At 32.7% G+C, this 15,375-nt stretch overlaps 2 protein-coding genes across 2 annotated transcripts; one reads left to right on the top strand and one right to left on the bottom strand.

The window, feature by feature from the left end:
- Window positions 1-409: 409 nt before the first annotated feature.
- Window positions 410-6,366, bottom strand: LOC140888489 (phosphatidylinositol/phosphatidylcholine transfer protein SFH6-like). The gene is made up of 14 exons (XM_073296178.1): window positions 6,052-6,366; window positions 5,298-5,601; window positions 4,712-4,811; window positions 4,321-4,587; window positions 4,119-4,196; window positions 3,931-4,032; window positions 3,782-3,831; window positions 3,575-3,674; window positions 3,345-3,440; window positions 3,136-3,249; window positions 2,255-2,387; window positions 1,275-1,681; window positions 814-888; window positions 410-720 (listed from the first exon to the last, which is right to left on the bottom strand). The coding sequence occupies exons 1-14, from the start codon at window positions 6,083-6,085 to the stop codon at window positions 700-702; spliced, it is 1,881 nt and encodes a 626-aa protein (XP_073152279.1). The 5' UTR covers window positions 6,086-6,366; the 3' UTR covers window positions 410-699.
- Window positions 6,367-13,321: 6,955 nt separating this feature from the next.
- LOC140888548 (bZIP transcription factor 44-like) lies at window positions 13,322-13,840 on the top strand. The gene has a single exon (XM_073296238.1). The coding sequence runs from the start codon at window positions 13,322-13,324 to the stop codon at window positions 13,838-13,840; it is 519 nt and encodes a 172-aa protein (XP_073152339.1).
- The last annotated feature ends 1,535 nt before the right edge of the window (window positions 13,841-15,375 follow it).

The following is a 15,375-nucleotide window of genomic DNA, read 5'->3' as shown; positions in this document are numbered from 1 at the left end:
AAAGGCTTGAGATGAGCAACAACAGAAATCTATATCCTTTTTCTGTGAATTGAACTTCGAGGCTCATAAAAATAAGAGTTTATGGAGAATTCTTTATGGGTGTAAGATTAGTTGACAAAACTAATTACGCACCACAAATCAACCTCAAAAACATCACAACAGGGTAATTTATGAAGAATAACGTTAATGAGAATTTGTACTCATTATATTTTAATAAATAAATAAATAATTATTGATTTTTTTTTTCAAATTATATGTACTTCTGTTCGAAACTTGTAAACTTGATTTCTAACTAAATGGCAAAGAATTCAGTTTCCCCTCGAGCAAGATTGCGGATTGACATCGGATCGAATTCATTTTTGCAATAATCTGGGCACAATTTAGATCTAGAAATCGAAAATTCGAGACAAGTAATAATAGCTACTTCCCTTCACTTTTCGAAAATCTAGACAATCACATAGAGAATATTTCAAGTTTTTTTCATGGTAATCACGAGTTTCAGATGAGCATCGTCTGTGAGAATCTCTTCTAAAAATGCATAAACCACAACATTGCAGTTCCCAGAGAAGGGTGTGTGTAAACATGGATGGATGTCCAAATAAAGATTCTAACAAAAGCTGATGCACCGTGCGCGTAACTTAGATATACATCGGTCCATTCAAGCTCAACCGTCGAAGCTCCAAATATGACGCACGCATCTCACCAGCAAAACTTCTTCTTCTGTATAACGATGAAGAGGCGAGTCAGGGAGGAACACAGAATGTAAATGCTATGGATCAATTCAAGGACGAATTAAGATCTTGTTTAACTTACCCGGAAACGAGCTTCTCTTTGATGGTCTATATAAGCAAGGAGTTCCTCTTGTCTCATCAACGCTTCGTGCAGAGCCTGCTCAAAGAAAAAGTGATTCAGTTAAGACCAAAAGAGTACATTTTATATGTAATTTTGCGCACAAAAAAAAGAAAATTAAAAACAAGTCATTTTCATCTATTTCAAATTTCGGGGAATTAAATATAAACTAGATAACTTATTATTATAGTCTAAATAACGTGACATCATAGTAAAATAGGTGCCCTCGATAAAAACAAGTAAAAAATTAATCACATTTCTCATTACATTTTCTGAAGACATTCCAGAACAAAACCAACCTTACCCAAGTTTATCCTCCAAAATATAATAACCAGACACCTACTTCAGAAACTGGAGGAAGTAAACTCCAAGTGTTCTCACACTTTCTCTTATAGTCAAAACGAATGACAATTTAAAGAAAATACCTTTTTGGTAGCAATCAACTCTGCTTCTAGGGCGTCCACTCGACAAACAGCAGCATTTAGCAGTTCTTCTTTCTCATAGGGCATCTTAGACGGCTTAGCTTGAAGAGTATTGACTTTCTCTTCAACCTCACTCAACCTTTTCAGGACAGAAGATAGAAGGTCTACCCCTGTAAAAGCTTGTGTTTGCGACGGCGCTCTACACTGCTCCTTCACTGTTGTGTTAAAGTTGACTTCCTGGCTCGTTGGCTCGTTATGCTGCGACGATGCATAAGGAAGCCTCTTGGAAACACGGAGTGATATTGAATGGAAGAATATGAAAAGTGTGGTGAAGAATGCCATAAAAGCTGCCAAAAATCGAGGGCAATATCCTATTGGTGCCTTCTGAGTATCAGGGGGTGGAAGCATCTCTGAAGTAAAATAAAAGTCATAATAATAAAACACAGGTTAATATCCTATAGAAAAATAAAATTCATGTAAAGAGCAGAATACAGAATGAAGTATTAGCTAACCATTCCAGGTCCATCAACCTAACACAATACCAAGTTTGTCTGTCATGCTCAATCTTACAAATGCGTCAAAAACAAGTTTACTAAAAGCTATCATCGGCAAAGTAATAGACGAATTGAAAGCTAAAATTTAAAAAGTCCAACACAGTCAAGAAAGAATGAAAAAATATTCCTAGGAGCTTGCAAGCAAAAAGAGAAATAAGATATTTTTCCTTTTCTTTCCCGGTCATTATAACTACATACCCATTAATTTGATCTTTGATACTCCTGAATCCAAAGGGAAATGTGAAGAAAATTAGCAGATTTTAGTACAAAACTCAGATAAAAAGACCTAAATAAATCATTTACTGTCAGAAACAGGGCTAATTTTCAAGAAAATAAGCAGTGATGAGACATGCATGTCATGCACAATTTAGTTGTGATAAATGGAGAATATTTCAAGCATAAACCCAGACCTATACAAAACATACTAACCTTTAGGAACATGAGGCTTCGAAGGGGATATTGGCTTTTTCCAACCGGCATCGACAGCCTTGTCTACCATGGGAACATACTCATCATACCCAGAGCAGTTACCAACATAGCCAGCTGTTCCAATAGCCTTAGCCTGAGAAACAAGTCAAAGATAACGTGGAATAAATGAGAACTGATAAATCATTTTCACAATTTTTATACGGCACACTCTTAACAAAAATCCGTATTTCTGCCCATAAGGCCACATTTCATTCCCTTTAAGCCTTTACTGTATTATACTAAAAATTTTGAATGCCATCTATCTTTAGAGCAGTCATGTATTTCCATCCTCAGTAAGAGTTGTATATGCTAGTAAGATGAGTGTACAGACAGACAGGTGAACCCAAGTTAACCAACTAGTGTTAAAGGCTTGAGTCGCGTACAACTTAGAATCTTGTAGTTCACAACAGATAATGAAAACGAGAAATAGATGTAAAAATGGTATGGAGCTGTTATATGTCTTCTCAACCAATTCCAGGTAAGAAAGTTTCCTTGAAGAAAAATCATTTGAGACACTTCTCCGAAATTGACATTTTGTGAAATTATTTAGAAGATTTCCAAACTCACAAATGCGTAATATCAAGTAAATATTATTCTGCAGTCACAATTGCAATATGTACTAACTGACATTTGGAAAGCATTTGAGGGACACTGAAACTAGTTGCTTACTAAGAATTTAATGCACCAAACATTATGGGCATTTTTATGAGCATTTTTTTTATTTTTTTTATTTTTATCCATCTTAATAGCAAGAAAAGATTATCTCAGTGTTACTTGGTCGGGCAAGGCAAGATAAATTAGACTTAGAGAATCTTATCATGGAACTTTAGACTTTGCTATACCTCCTCACGGACAGGAGTCAACCGAAGATGTGGATAATTCTTAATGTCTTTAGGTGAAGTAATATCTTCAGCTTCAGAACCAGACTCTGCTGTAGATGTATCACTTCCTTTCACCTTCAGCACTAATTGACAAACTTAAGATATCTAATACCATGAAAAATATTGAGAAGTCTGTCCGACAAACTGATATAAGCACTATAATCATATACCGGTGGGTAACGGCGTTTCACGTAAACAACCTTTCCCTCGCTGTTGAGAATTTTAACAACCTGCCTGGCCCGTGGTGCTTCACCATTAAGCACCATCTGCACCACCAAGTCTTGATGAAACAAAGTTGTGAAAAGAAATGCATATGCCAGCACATTTGTATGAACACACGTTAACATAAATAAAACAAGCATCACAATAAAAATGTCTAGGGAATCTGGGAGCCTCGGACCTTCAGTATCTCTGGATTTTTCCATGGCCCTTTATCAGAGCGAAGACAACCCCCTTGATCTGCACAAGTACACGTCCCTCCCAAAAATTCAGGCAGTTCGCTGCACAAGTGCAAAAAATAAGCAAAAATTTCATTAGCAACTTCAATAATGATTTGTCAAGAAGAAGATGTTCTCATATTCAACAACAATGATTTCAACCAGCTAACCTAGCATCTATGATTTCAAGCAACTTGTTCTGGTATTTGTTTCCAAGCACCTGCGACAGATACAAGAAAAAAACAAAAAATACAATTTATGATGAATATTGTAGTCAGTTAAAGAACATTGCCTATTGATGATCTGAAAAGCAACACACATGAATCTTAGTGGTGGTCTTGGGATCTATAAAATTTTTTACTGTGTTCCATAGTAGTCTAAAGCCTGGACCAGCATTGATGATAAACATCTGATGGAGTGTCTGCAATTAAAAAGCATACCAGTTATTTCTCTTCAGAACTACACATAAGATAATGAACTAAACATTAAACAAGTTAAGAATATTACTTCAGGATAGTTATCACAATCAATCTTCTGAAGCCGGGTAATGAGGTCTCGTGCATTTTTAGTAAAATTTTTCAAACCCTAAGAAACAATCCCGAACATAGAGCAGAGGGAGAATAGTTAGTAGCTTGTCAAACTAACAAAAGAATAGCAGAATTGCCTATCATAATAGTTAGTCAAAGAAGACAAAAACCGTGAAACATACCACACCATGAACATCCAAAATCGTCGTACTCGAATCAATATGCCGTTTTGCGGCAATGGTGCAAGCTGGAAACTTAATGGCAAAGCATCTCTCAAATTCTCGCACATGGTATTTTATGTAACGGTCCATGGTGGTAACTTGCATGAGTTTGTTGGGGTCCACTTTCCCAAGTCTCTCAATATATACTGGTCTGCCTTCTTTATCAACTCCATGATAGCCGTGAGGGTAATACGTTAAAACATCGTCCAATTCTTTAAATTCAAAATCCTAATACAAAAACAATTTGATTGACAAAACAAGTTAAAAATAAAACTAAACTGGGAGCCAAAGTACAACCAGAAATAAAATGATTTTGCTTACTGAAATCAGTAAAGTTATTAAACCAGTTTACCTCCAAAAGTGTGTCTGTACCAAATTCTTTCCTCCACTGAATCATATCAGCCCACATGAGCTTCGCCTTTTCGATATCGAATTTTCTTGCTTTCAAAAACCTGAAAAGTCATTGAACCGCGAGTCAAGAAATTGAGGAAACAAAATAGAAGATAAACAAAACATGAGAAGAAAAGCCCCCTTCAGACAGTCAGCAACTTTTTTAGTCCAGTTATAGTAAACCCAAAACGATCTAAGAACCAAGTGCAGGATGTAAGCCTAATTAGTGGGCTTAACACAAGTTGCGAGTGCTATTTTAAAGTCACATAGAAGCAAAATCCACGAATATATTATATTTCCTCCAGCGTATGTGATAAATATTTGTTTCAGTGGGGTTATAATCCTGAAAACAGACAAGAGCTTAGACCAACTTGTACATTATGATTTAGTATGTTTTCTCTCAGTAACAATAATTAGTTTTCCCCTAAGTTTCCAAGAACTAAAGATGACTCAGAGAACCACAGGTGTTGATTGAGAAACAGAGACCCCCTTTCCCTGCTCCCGCCCTTCAATAAATTTTTCTGAGAAAAATATTAGTCAAGATTAACCTCAACATCATGTGATAATCATCGAACTTTTCTGGTAGCAATTCATCCAATATTAAGGCCTGTCTAAATGACTCAACAGCTTGCAGTTCCTCTGCATCCCTGATATCCTCTATGGAAACAGAACTGACTCGCCCGTCACTCTTTCTTCGACTGCTCTTCTTCTTGAGAGAGTGCTTGAACTTTGAAGATGCGTTAAGTGCTTTCTTTTTCAAAGATCCAATTCTGCTCCTTCTTTCATCTTCTGAATTCTCAAAATCAGATTTTCTTTCTCTCTTCTCATCGTTACCAGACGACCCCTCAAAGCCTGTTGCAATAGACATGGTTATTGGTTACGGTTAAGAATAATTCTTTTTCCCCCAGGAAATGAAGGGCTTCGACTTCGAGATTAACACACTATTCAGTTTTCTTAAAGGTAATCTGTCTACTACGAGCTCCACATTGATAATTTAACCATTCAAAAAATTCAAAGCTGCGTGATTCTAACATCAAGCAGTCCACAAAGTGAGAGAGAGGGGAAGGGTTGAAACGCATTCCAATAAACCAAGAATCTTTTGTCAATACTTTTTCCTCCAATAGAAAATTTGCCTAGTCAAGTAGAATCAACGCCAACAGAAAATAAATAAATCACCGAGAGAATTCACCGTAAACAAACTCAAAAACCAAGAAAATCCCAGCAAAAATAATCGCAGATGCAGGCAAACAAAACAAGTAAACAACACTAGAATTGACCAAAGCGACAAGAAATCCCACTCACAAGGCCTCGCGAATCGATCCAAGGGTCCCGACATCAGAAGTTCTCGATAGCCAAAACCCAGAAAAATTCTTGATAATCGAAGAACCAGCTAATCAAAACATCACCAAATCTTTGGAACACTGTAAAACCCAAACGGTACTTCACCTGAACAGAACCGAAAAAACCGTAAACTCTGTGCCAGATCGAAGACTACAGCAAATAATAGATAATAAATTATAAATAAAAGCAGAAGTTGAACGGATCTCGAGGAGGATCTACAGTAATAAAAGCCTCAAAAATCCGTAACGGCTCAAAAAAAAATTTTAAAGATAAGGTGGCGATTACATATATACATATATTATATACTTATTTATATTATTTTAGAATAATAATTATAAATTATTATTATTATAAAAAAAAGTGTATCCAACAGCGGAGAATCCGCGTGGCGGCGGTGCTTATATATGCAGATGGGATTTAATGCGGGAGGCCGCCCACGAAGGACAGATGACATACACGTGGCACGAGGAGAGTGGAGCAATGAGTTCAGTTGGCGTTGAATAATTAAATTGAGGGCTTTTGATAAATAATTTTAGATTTTTTCTTTTGTAGAGTCGCGTTTGGACACGAAATCAAGGGTGTTTAATTAATAGTGAGTTGTACTTTCACTAATATTAATATTTATCTAATAACTTGTTTTAATATTACTTGTACTGTTATTATAGCTTAATCTTATCTTAATAAGTAAAATAAAGAGAAGTTTACGGAAATTTTACAAAGAAAATTAACTATATTCTTCGCTTATCTACATATTTTATATAACCGTTTTCCCCCAAAAAGTCCAAATCATAGAAGTTCACTTTCATAACTATACCCATAATTCGGGGGGTTAAATGAATCGAACCAATTAGATTATTCGACCGAACTCGATGCATAAATATTATTTTCGATAATTCAATACATTTAAATTTTTTTTATCAATGTAATATAATATAATTATATATTAATCAATTATATTTCGAGTCCTTCATACCTTTATTTTCAAGCAATTGTCCATTTTTAAAAAAAGATTTTATTTGAATCACATTTGAGTCAAAAATATAAAAAAATTTCGAGCTTGAATCTACCTTAAATTTTCAATGTTATTTAGTTAGATTCGATTCATCTACACTCATCTTAGTAACTAAAAATCACACTGAAATGTAAGCCATCGAATTTTAAGTAAAACCAATGTCCAATGTTAAATGTTTTATACATCTAAAAGACTTAAGGTTTATTCTTTCCCCAAAAAAAAAATTACTTAGGTTTATTTGAATTGCATTTAAATTCTATTTTTACTTTAAAAATATATAAGTTAAAAGCAACCATAAAAATATAATATTAATATCTTTACTATATTATAATACATAAAACCATTAAAAAACCCAAATTTGGTTAAAAATATGAACGGACAAAATTGTCATAATTTTTTTTTGACCTATAATTAGTGGGGCAAAACAAATATTTAAGCAAGCTCAACCTCTCATTTTAACTCATTTCATCACCATGTTGACATCCCATGTTAACCCATTTCATCTCCACGTTTTTTTTTTCTTACAATTTATGTTAATGTATGCTAATAAACTTATATTTTACTAATTGATTATATCAGATATCATATTATTATATTCAAACATTATATTATATACATATAACGCTTGTGTTTCGTAGCTAATATGTATAATATGTGACGTGGGATTACAAACATAGACAAAAAAACACATTTCTGAATCTCTAATTTAATTAGAGATTGTGAGAAGGTGTAGTATGTGAAATTCGAACGGATTTTGCTATTTAAAAAAATATAAATATACATCATTATCATTGTATATATAGATGCAATCAAATCACAATATAATAAATAAAAAAAGTAATTTGTAAATAAAAAAAAGTGACAATAAATTAAAAAATGAAGATGAATATTGGAGAATGATTGCGGGGGAATTTCGTACAGTAGTGTGGTATTATTGTGTGGGGTTGGGGATTGTAATTGTGTCGGGGTCTGCGGAGTGAATGCACGCCGTTAGGCACGCTTTGTTTTTCGTTACTTTAATGGTAAAAAAAGTAGCATCGGCGTGAACCATTTAATATTTGTCTAAAAAAATATAAATTATTATATTATGCTACTATATTATTGGACAAAATAGTTATTTTATACGGTTTTTTCTTTTTTAGCCATTAAAATCTCACTTTGTGTCTTTTGATATTATTTTATTTACAAAAATGACACTCTTTTTATAAGATATATATATTTTTTGTGAATATTTGTTTAGAAAAACGTTATATTTTTTTATTTTTTATTTTTAAAATTTATTATTTATTTTTTTCATTAAAAAAATAAAATGCACGAGCACGCAACACATGTAGCGAAATATTATTATTCAATAATGGAAGATCAGCGGCGGATGTTTTGGGTAAAAATGGCGCACAAATTGAAAATGAGGTGCGAAATAAGTCAAAAGTTGGAAAAGAGCGAGCGACGGCTGAACATTAAGCTGTGACAAAACGACTTTTCATTCCAACCAAAATAACATGTTAGACTTCGACCATTTGAAATAGTAGGCCACTTGTAAAATAAAGTTATTGTTATGTCCCAACAAAAAAAACCCTCCCTCCATTGTGATATTTAAAAAACAAACAAACAAATAAAGCTCTATAATTTTAAGATGCCTTTTAATTTTAAGATGCCTAATATTTGACTAAATCATGTGTTGAACACCCGGAGAATAAATAATATTAGGTATTTGTCGATTTAATTGTATCATATCAGTTGTTTTAACTCGTTGTGAGTTTAATACATGAAGTTTGACAATCTTGAGCGTGAAAAAAGTGTGTTAGTTGTCTCATATAGTTGAACTAACTCATAGGGATTAATATATATGGACTTGACCATCCTTGGAAGTGAGGAAAATGTATTATTTGTCTCATGTCGGTTAGATTAGCTTATTATGAATGATGTATATGAATTTGGACAATCCTCTTCCTGAATCAACTTTTAGATTTGGAATTAGGTTTTAATTCATCGTCTTACTCCATCATCTTTAACAGTCAATTGTAAGTCTGTAAACACTAAAAAAAATAAATCACAAAAGCAAATCGATGAAATATTAAAGTTAGTTTAATTATAGATGATAGATGACATCCATTTTGTTTGTGAAAAATTTAATCAAAAAATTAGGTGAATATCTTTTTTAAAAAATACAAATTTAAAATTAAAACAGGAAGTAAATGTAAGACGGTTTTGAGGGAGGAACGCTGGAACGGGCTTATGACATTGTTTGGTTACAGAAAAGCCCACGTCTTATTATTTATAATTTTAATTATTTTAAGTAAAACATTTAGGAATGTACATTAAACGGTTCAAACCAAAAAAATCGATCGGATATCTTCGGTTTTCCAATCCAGTTTACGGTTTTGAATTTTAAAAAATCGAAAAAACCGAACCGACCATTTAAAATATAATAAATAATAAAAATAATTAATATATGTTATTTTCATTAGGTTTACAGATTTGCCTTCACCCTTATTGACTTTTCACCGTTAATTCCTAACTTGGCAACCGTCAATCGTTATATTTATTATTATTTTATTTTGATGTCTGTAAGATAACTAACAAATTGGTTACAAAAATCATATATATGCCTAATTTTATTACTTAATTTTGATGGTTTAAGATAATCAAAAACTTGGTTTGATCACTGTTTTTTATTATATTTATTTTAAATAATTTAACATACAACTTTATTTATAAGTCAAATTGTTACTCAAACCGTAATAAAAATAACTGAACCAAACCGAAATAAAATGGTTTGATTTCGCATTAGGAATTTGAAAAACCATAAACCGAAACACCGAACCAAAATTTGTTAAAACCGAACCGAACAGACTATTGTACACCCCTAAAAACATTAAACAAAATATTCTAAACAATAAATATATATATTTATAAAAAATATTTGCATTTTTCCGTTCGAAAAATTGGTCGTTAATCGAGTTTCAGTATTATAAAACTAAATCGAGATTATGCATCGTTTAAACACATATCAATCAATTTTTTCGACCATTTTGAGCTTCCAATTCTTTTCGAAATACTAACAAAGTTCAATGACACGGACCAAAAGAACTAGCAGATAGACCTCTCAAAGGCAGACGAGGTTGTGCATGCAGAGAGAAGTAATCAAATAAAAAACTCAAGAGGCTTTCCGTACATAATAATCATTTTAACATAAACCTTTGTTCTACTAAACATTTATCTATAGTATTAAGCTACGTTTACTTTGAATGATGGGATTGAACAATGATAGATTAAAGTATGATTATTAATATAATTTGATATGATAGAGAGTGGTTATGGATAAATAATAATATGTTTAGTTGGATGGATTAATTTTGGGATTGAAATTATAATTAAGAACAAATTACGATTTCACCCTTTAGCTATCATAATAATCATATGTTCGGTAAAGAATGAAAGAAGGTGGAAAATAAAAAGGAATGACATAATTGATTTTTTTTCATTCTCTCACTCCATAATATTTATAATCCCATTAAAAATTTAGGACTAAAAATCATCTGTCAATCCTATCATTAACGGGCCTAAAGATTTATACCATTTTTCAATTTTGCAAGTAAACATAGGATTAGTTGGTATTATCTATGTTATCATTCACAGCCTTATTATATAAAATTTGAGTTTATTATAGTAACTAACTTTGAGGACACCAAAATTATTTATTCCATAATTACTCCTTCTTATCCACTATCTTAATAAACCTCCCCCTCAATCTATTTTTTAGTTTACAAAAATTACATAAACAATTATTTATTTTACACATGCAAATCATGTGCATTTTACACTAGTTTAAATAAACTATCTTTCGTATATAAGGTAAGTGCGTGAACAAAAAGTATAATTTTCTTCGTAAGAAATTATTTTAATTAAATTTATAATTTCCTACCAGCTTTGGTATTTCTCACAAAATGTTCAAAAATCCCACAATATATCACTATTTTATAATATTGTTTTTTGAAACACTATTTTATATATTGTTGAACTACAAGTATTAGTAAATACAAAGAACTTTAAGTTGGAGGAAAACGAGGATTATTGGGTAGCAAGATGTCGGATAATTTCATTTTATTTTTATAAACATTATTATCCCAATAATATATTTAAAGGTAAAGGTTTATGATCAATATTTACAAGGTCCACTACAAAATAGTAGGGCCTACGTATATTAATAGATCTCAACTTTTAATTAAATCTGTATTGAGATACTACCGACACAAATAAGATCTAATTTAACATCGTCTGTGCAAGTGCAAATTTATTTTGGGTTTTAAATCTGAAAACTGACAAAAATAGCCGAAAAAGTACTGTGATCGTTCAAATATTTCGGCCATTGGAACTTTCATTTGCATAATTTAATCTAGCATTTCCCATTTTTTATTTTTATTTTTATTTTTACAAAAAGAGAGAAACCAATCCACACCTAACAGTAATCATACATCGCACCTAACCATATTTAAATTTCAAAATATGTTGCACGTTCCATCTCTAGACAGCGATTAGCACGAAAACATGCAAATGATTAGCTAGTCATATAATTAAAATTAATTATTTTATAGTTTTGTTTTAGTAATATGCCTAATTTTGATTGTTTTCCTTTCAAGGACCACTCGCTGCAGCTCTAAAAAATTCATAAATATAATAGCAATTAATACCAAGAGAAACAATTGGATACGTAATTCAGATATCATAATAATAGTAACTATTAGTCTATTACCAAGAGGAAAAATAATTTGGACACCTTTTGATTTTCATTTTTCATTATCGCGTAAAACATTTTAGTAATATGTAATTTAATTTTAAAAATACCATGAAAGAACGCATTTCAGGTTACTTTTATATTTTACGACTCAGATAATCGATCAATAAAAAATATTATTTTTATATAAAATTGTTATTTTTTATTGTAAATATGAATTAAATCGACCAATCTCACGAGTATAAATTTGTTAGATTATTTTATATTATTAAATATTAAGAGATATATCGATTGACTCGTTTAAAAACAAAACAAGAATGTCGATCTTCGTAAAACCTCGACGTTGGTGAAGTGGTTGAGACTCGACAAGTAAGTAGTCAGGAGTCGGATTCCTATGAAGGGATTTAGCACTCGACAAATGAGTGATCAAGAGTTAGATTCCTATAACGACATTAATTTTGGATGAGCTTTTCGCACGAGACATATCCTATACATTTTACCATACTAAAACATAGTTTCCATACTATTTTATTAGTCGAGATTTATCCATAGTCAGAAACTGCTGCTAACGTTTTCCAAATAATAAAAAAAAAATATATATATATATATATCGACTGATTCCAATTCCATAGCTCCCAGCCTACATACAACACGTGGCCCATCAATCTTGGCAGCCCGGCCCCTACTCCACTCTCACAGTCTCACATACTAATAACTACATTAAAATATAATTTTATTCCCCAAAAAAATTAAAATAAAAATCACATTTTGTTAAATACTTTTCTTTTTATGTTTCAAAATTATGAATCAATAATTGAACCTGCTTTTCTTTTTGTTCTATATAATGGCACCCAAACCCCTCAATACAATTCCCCTTCTTCTTCTCTTTTTCCCCTTTAAGCGCTCTTTTAGGCTCTGTGGTAGTCGCAAATCTGTGGCTTCTGCCACTGTTGGATTTCTCTTCTTTCGATTTCTTCCCCTTTTGGATTTCTTGATTTTTTTGGGGGTGAGACTGTTGGGATATATTTGTTTTTTTTTTTTAAATTTTTTAGCTCGAATCTCATCTAGGAATTGTGGGTTTGTTTCAAGTCGATCGTAAATGCTTGTTGATCTTCGAGATTCATGTCTGCGGTTCTGTCTGAGATTTTCTTTTCGGGTTTTATGATAAAATCTGCATACTGGCAAAGGACCCATTTAGTTCAATCCTTCTCAGTTGTCTTCCTCTACTGGTTCTATTACATAACGTGATTCATCTTTTCTTTCTGGCCGGGATGATCATTAACCACTAGATCACGCGTGAAATCCGAGATTGTGGTGATAATAATCGTAAATCCATCTGGGTTCTGTTAAATTTAGCTAAAACATTATAAATAATTATCAATCTATGTAAAAAGTGGTATTTTCGTGAAATAATGCGCAAGATTTAATTAGCCACGTAATAATCGGGATTCAGCTAAAATTTAGTCATTTAGATCTGTGTAATTATGGTACCTGTCTTGAAATATATGGATTCTTCAAGTGGGATGTCATCGGATACGGGTATGGGTGACGGGATCCGGATTTCAGGATCCGAGGAAAACCTCGAGCAGATGGATCAAAAGAAGAGAAAGCGAATGATCTCGAACCGCGAGTCGGCTCGTAGGAGCCGGCTCAGGAAGCAGAACCATATCAACGGCTTGAAGACCGTAGCGGCTCAGCTCAGGGACGATAAGAGCCAGATCCTCGCCGGTTTGCACATGACAACCCAGCTTAAACTCAGAGTCGAGGCGGAGAACGCCGTTCTCATAGCTCAAGCCGCTGAGCTGAGCCACCGGCTTCATTCCTTGAGCGAGATAGCGAGCTATATGAGCCATGGATTGGGCGGCTTGGTTTCGGCTGAGAAGCCGGCTTTTTATACGGCAGAATCGGCCGGGTACGGGTTCATGAATAATCTGTGTTTGGACCAAAGCCAGCCCATTTTTTTGGCGGCGGCTGCAGCTGATGTTGGTGGCTTTCTGTATTGAATATTGATGATTCATTTCACTCCGGACCCTTTTTTTGGGTGATGATGGAGAGAAATAATATATGAACGCAATAAAATAATTAATAAGTTGGAAATTTAGGAAGTAAATAAATTCATAATATAATATGGTTTTCGGCTTGGTGTTAAAAAAGGTCGTGTAAGTTCTTGATCATATGTGCAATATATTCAATATTTTACTCATGTAAATATTTATTTATACTTTAAATAATAATTATTTTTTTATCCATCGAATATTTTAATAATGATAATATAAAAAGATTTGGTTATTCGCGTTCATGATTGTTTTTAGATTTGCTTTACTTCTTTATTTTCATAAAGAATAACATAAGCAAAACAATAAAGCAAGCGTTAAGACGTTATCTAACGCGTGAAGTAATGGATCAAGAATTTATTTTTCATGGAAAATAAAAACAAAAAACGTATTAGATTATTTATTGAATGATTGTATTGTTGGAAAAATTGTTTGACAATTGTTGTTGGAATAAAGGTGGTGAATGAGACATTGATGCTCATAGTCCCACATTGGTAAAATGTGGCAATAAATGTCTACATACATAGCCTAAATTGAGACAATAGGTTGGGGACCTAAGGGGTACCCATGTTTGTTAAAGGGAGCGGATCTAGACTATGCTAGGTTCGAACCATTAGCCACACGCGCCGCTGCTGCCATTCGTTCGCTCGGCACGGACCAGACGTGGGCGTGGGCTGGGCTGGTTCTTTGACACATATTTTTATTTTTGAATGAAATAACAATTTATTTAATTTGTTTTGTTTTTGAAAATAAATAAATTAATTAAATTTCATGTCTGAAGAGTTGTGTCCCATTCAGAACCAGTGTGTCTCTTTGGCTTGAATCAGTGCTGAAACGACCCTAACTCTATAATTAATAAATAAATATGCGGAAAGATTTTTTTTATATACATACTAAATAAAATATGCACATATATGCCCATACATACATGCACAGAATAAAAAGATTTAAAATAAATAAATAAATAAATAAATAAATAACTCAAATAAAAATGCATTCTTTAATAAAATAAATATCTGAATCAAATATTGAAATAAAATATTGCATAAATAAATGATTAAAGTTTGCATGCACTGAAAATATTTAAGTAAAATATTTCAAACCCAACCACTGAAAAATACTTAAAAATGTGTAACATGCTGACATATTCAAAAACAAGCAACGTGACTCAGACATCTATCACGGTCACGGGGATCACTGTCAGTCTGCTCATACGTCCTCGCCTCCGGTGGGTACTACATCCTCTTCTACGTACCCACCTACACCATACCAGTGTAGTGAGCCTAGAGGCCCAACATGCTAACATAACAAGGGTTTAAAATAATTTAAATCAATTTACTACTAATACATAACATATACATGAATGAGCATGCTTAAAAATATCATAACATATCATAACTTAAATTAACTTAAATAACATAATACATAAATATTGTTGAGCAGCTAAATTTCTAACATCGCATGGTTGTATCCGTAGTGTAACC

This window comes from Henckelia pumila, chromosome 3, assembly GCF_033568475.1.
Source record: "Henckelia pumila isolate YLH828 chromosome 3, ASM3356847v2, whole genome shotgun sequence".
NCBI lineage: Eukaryota > Viridiplantae > Streptophyta > Magnoliopsida > Lamiales > Gesneriaceae > Henckelia > Henckelia pumila.
This window is presented reverse-complemented; position numbering and strand designations above follow the sequence as displayed.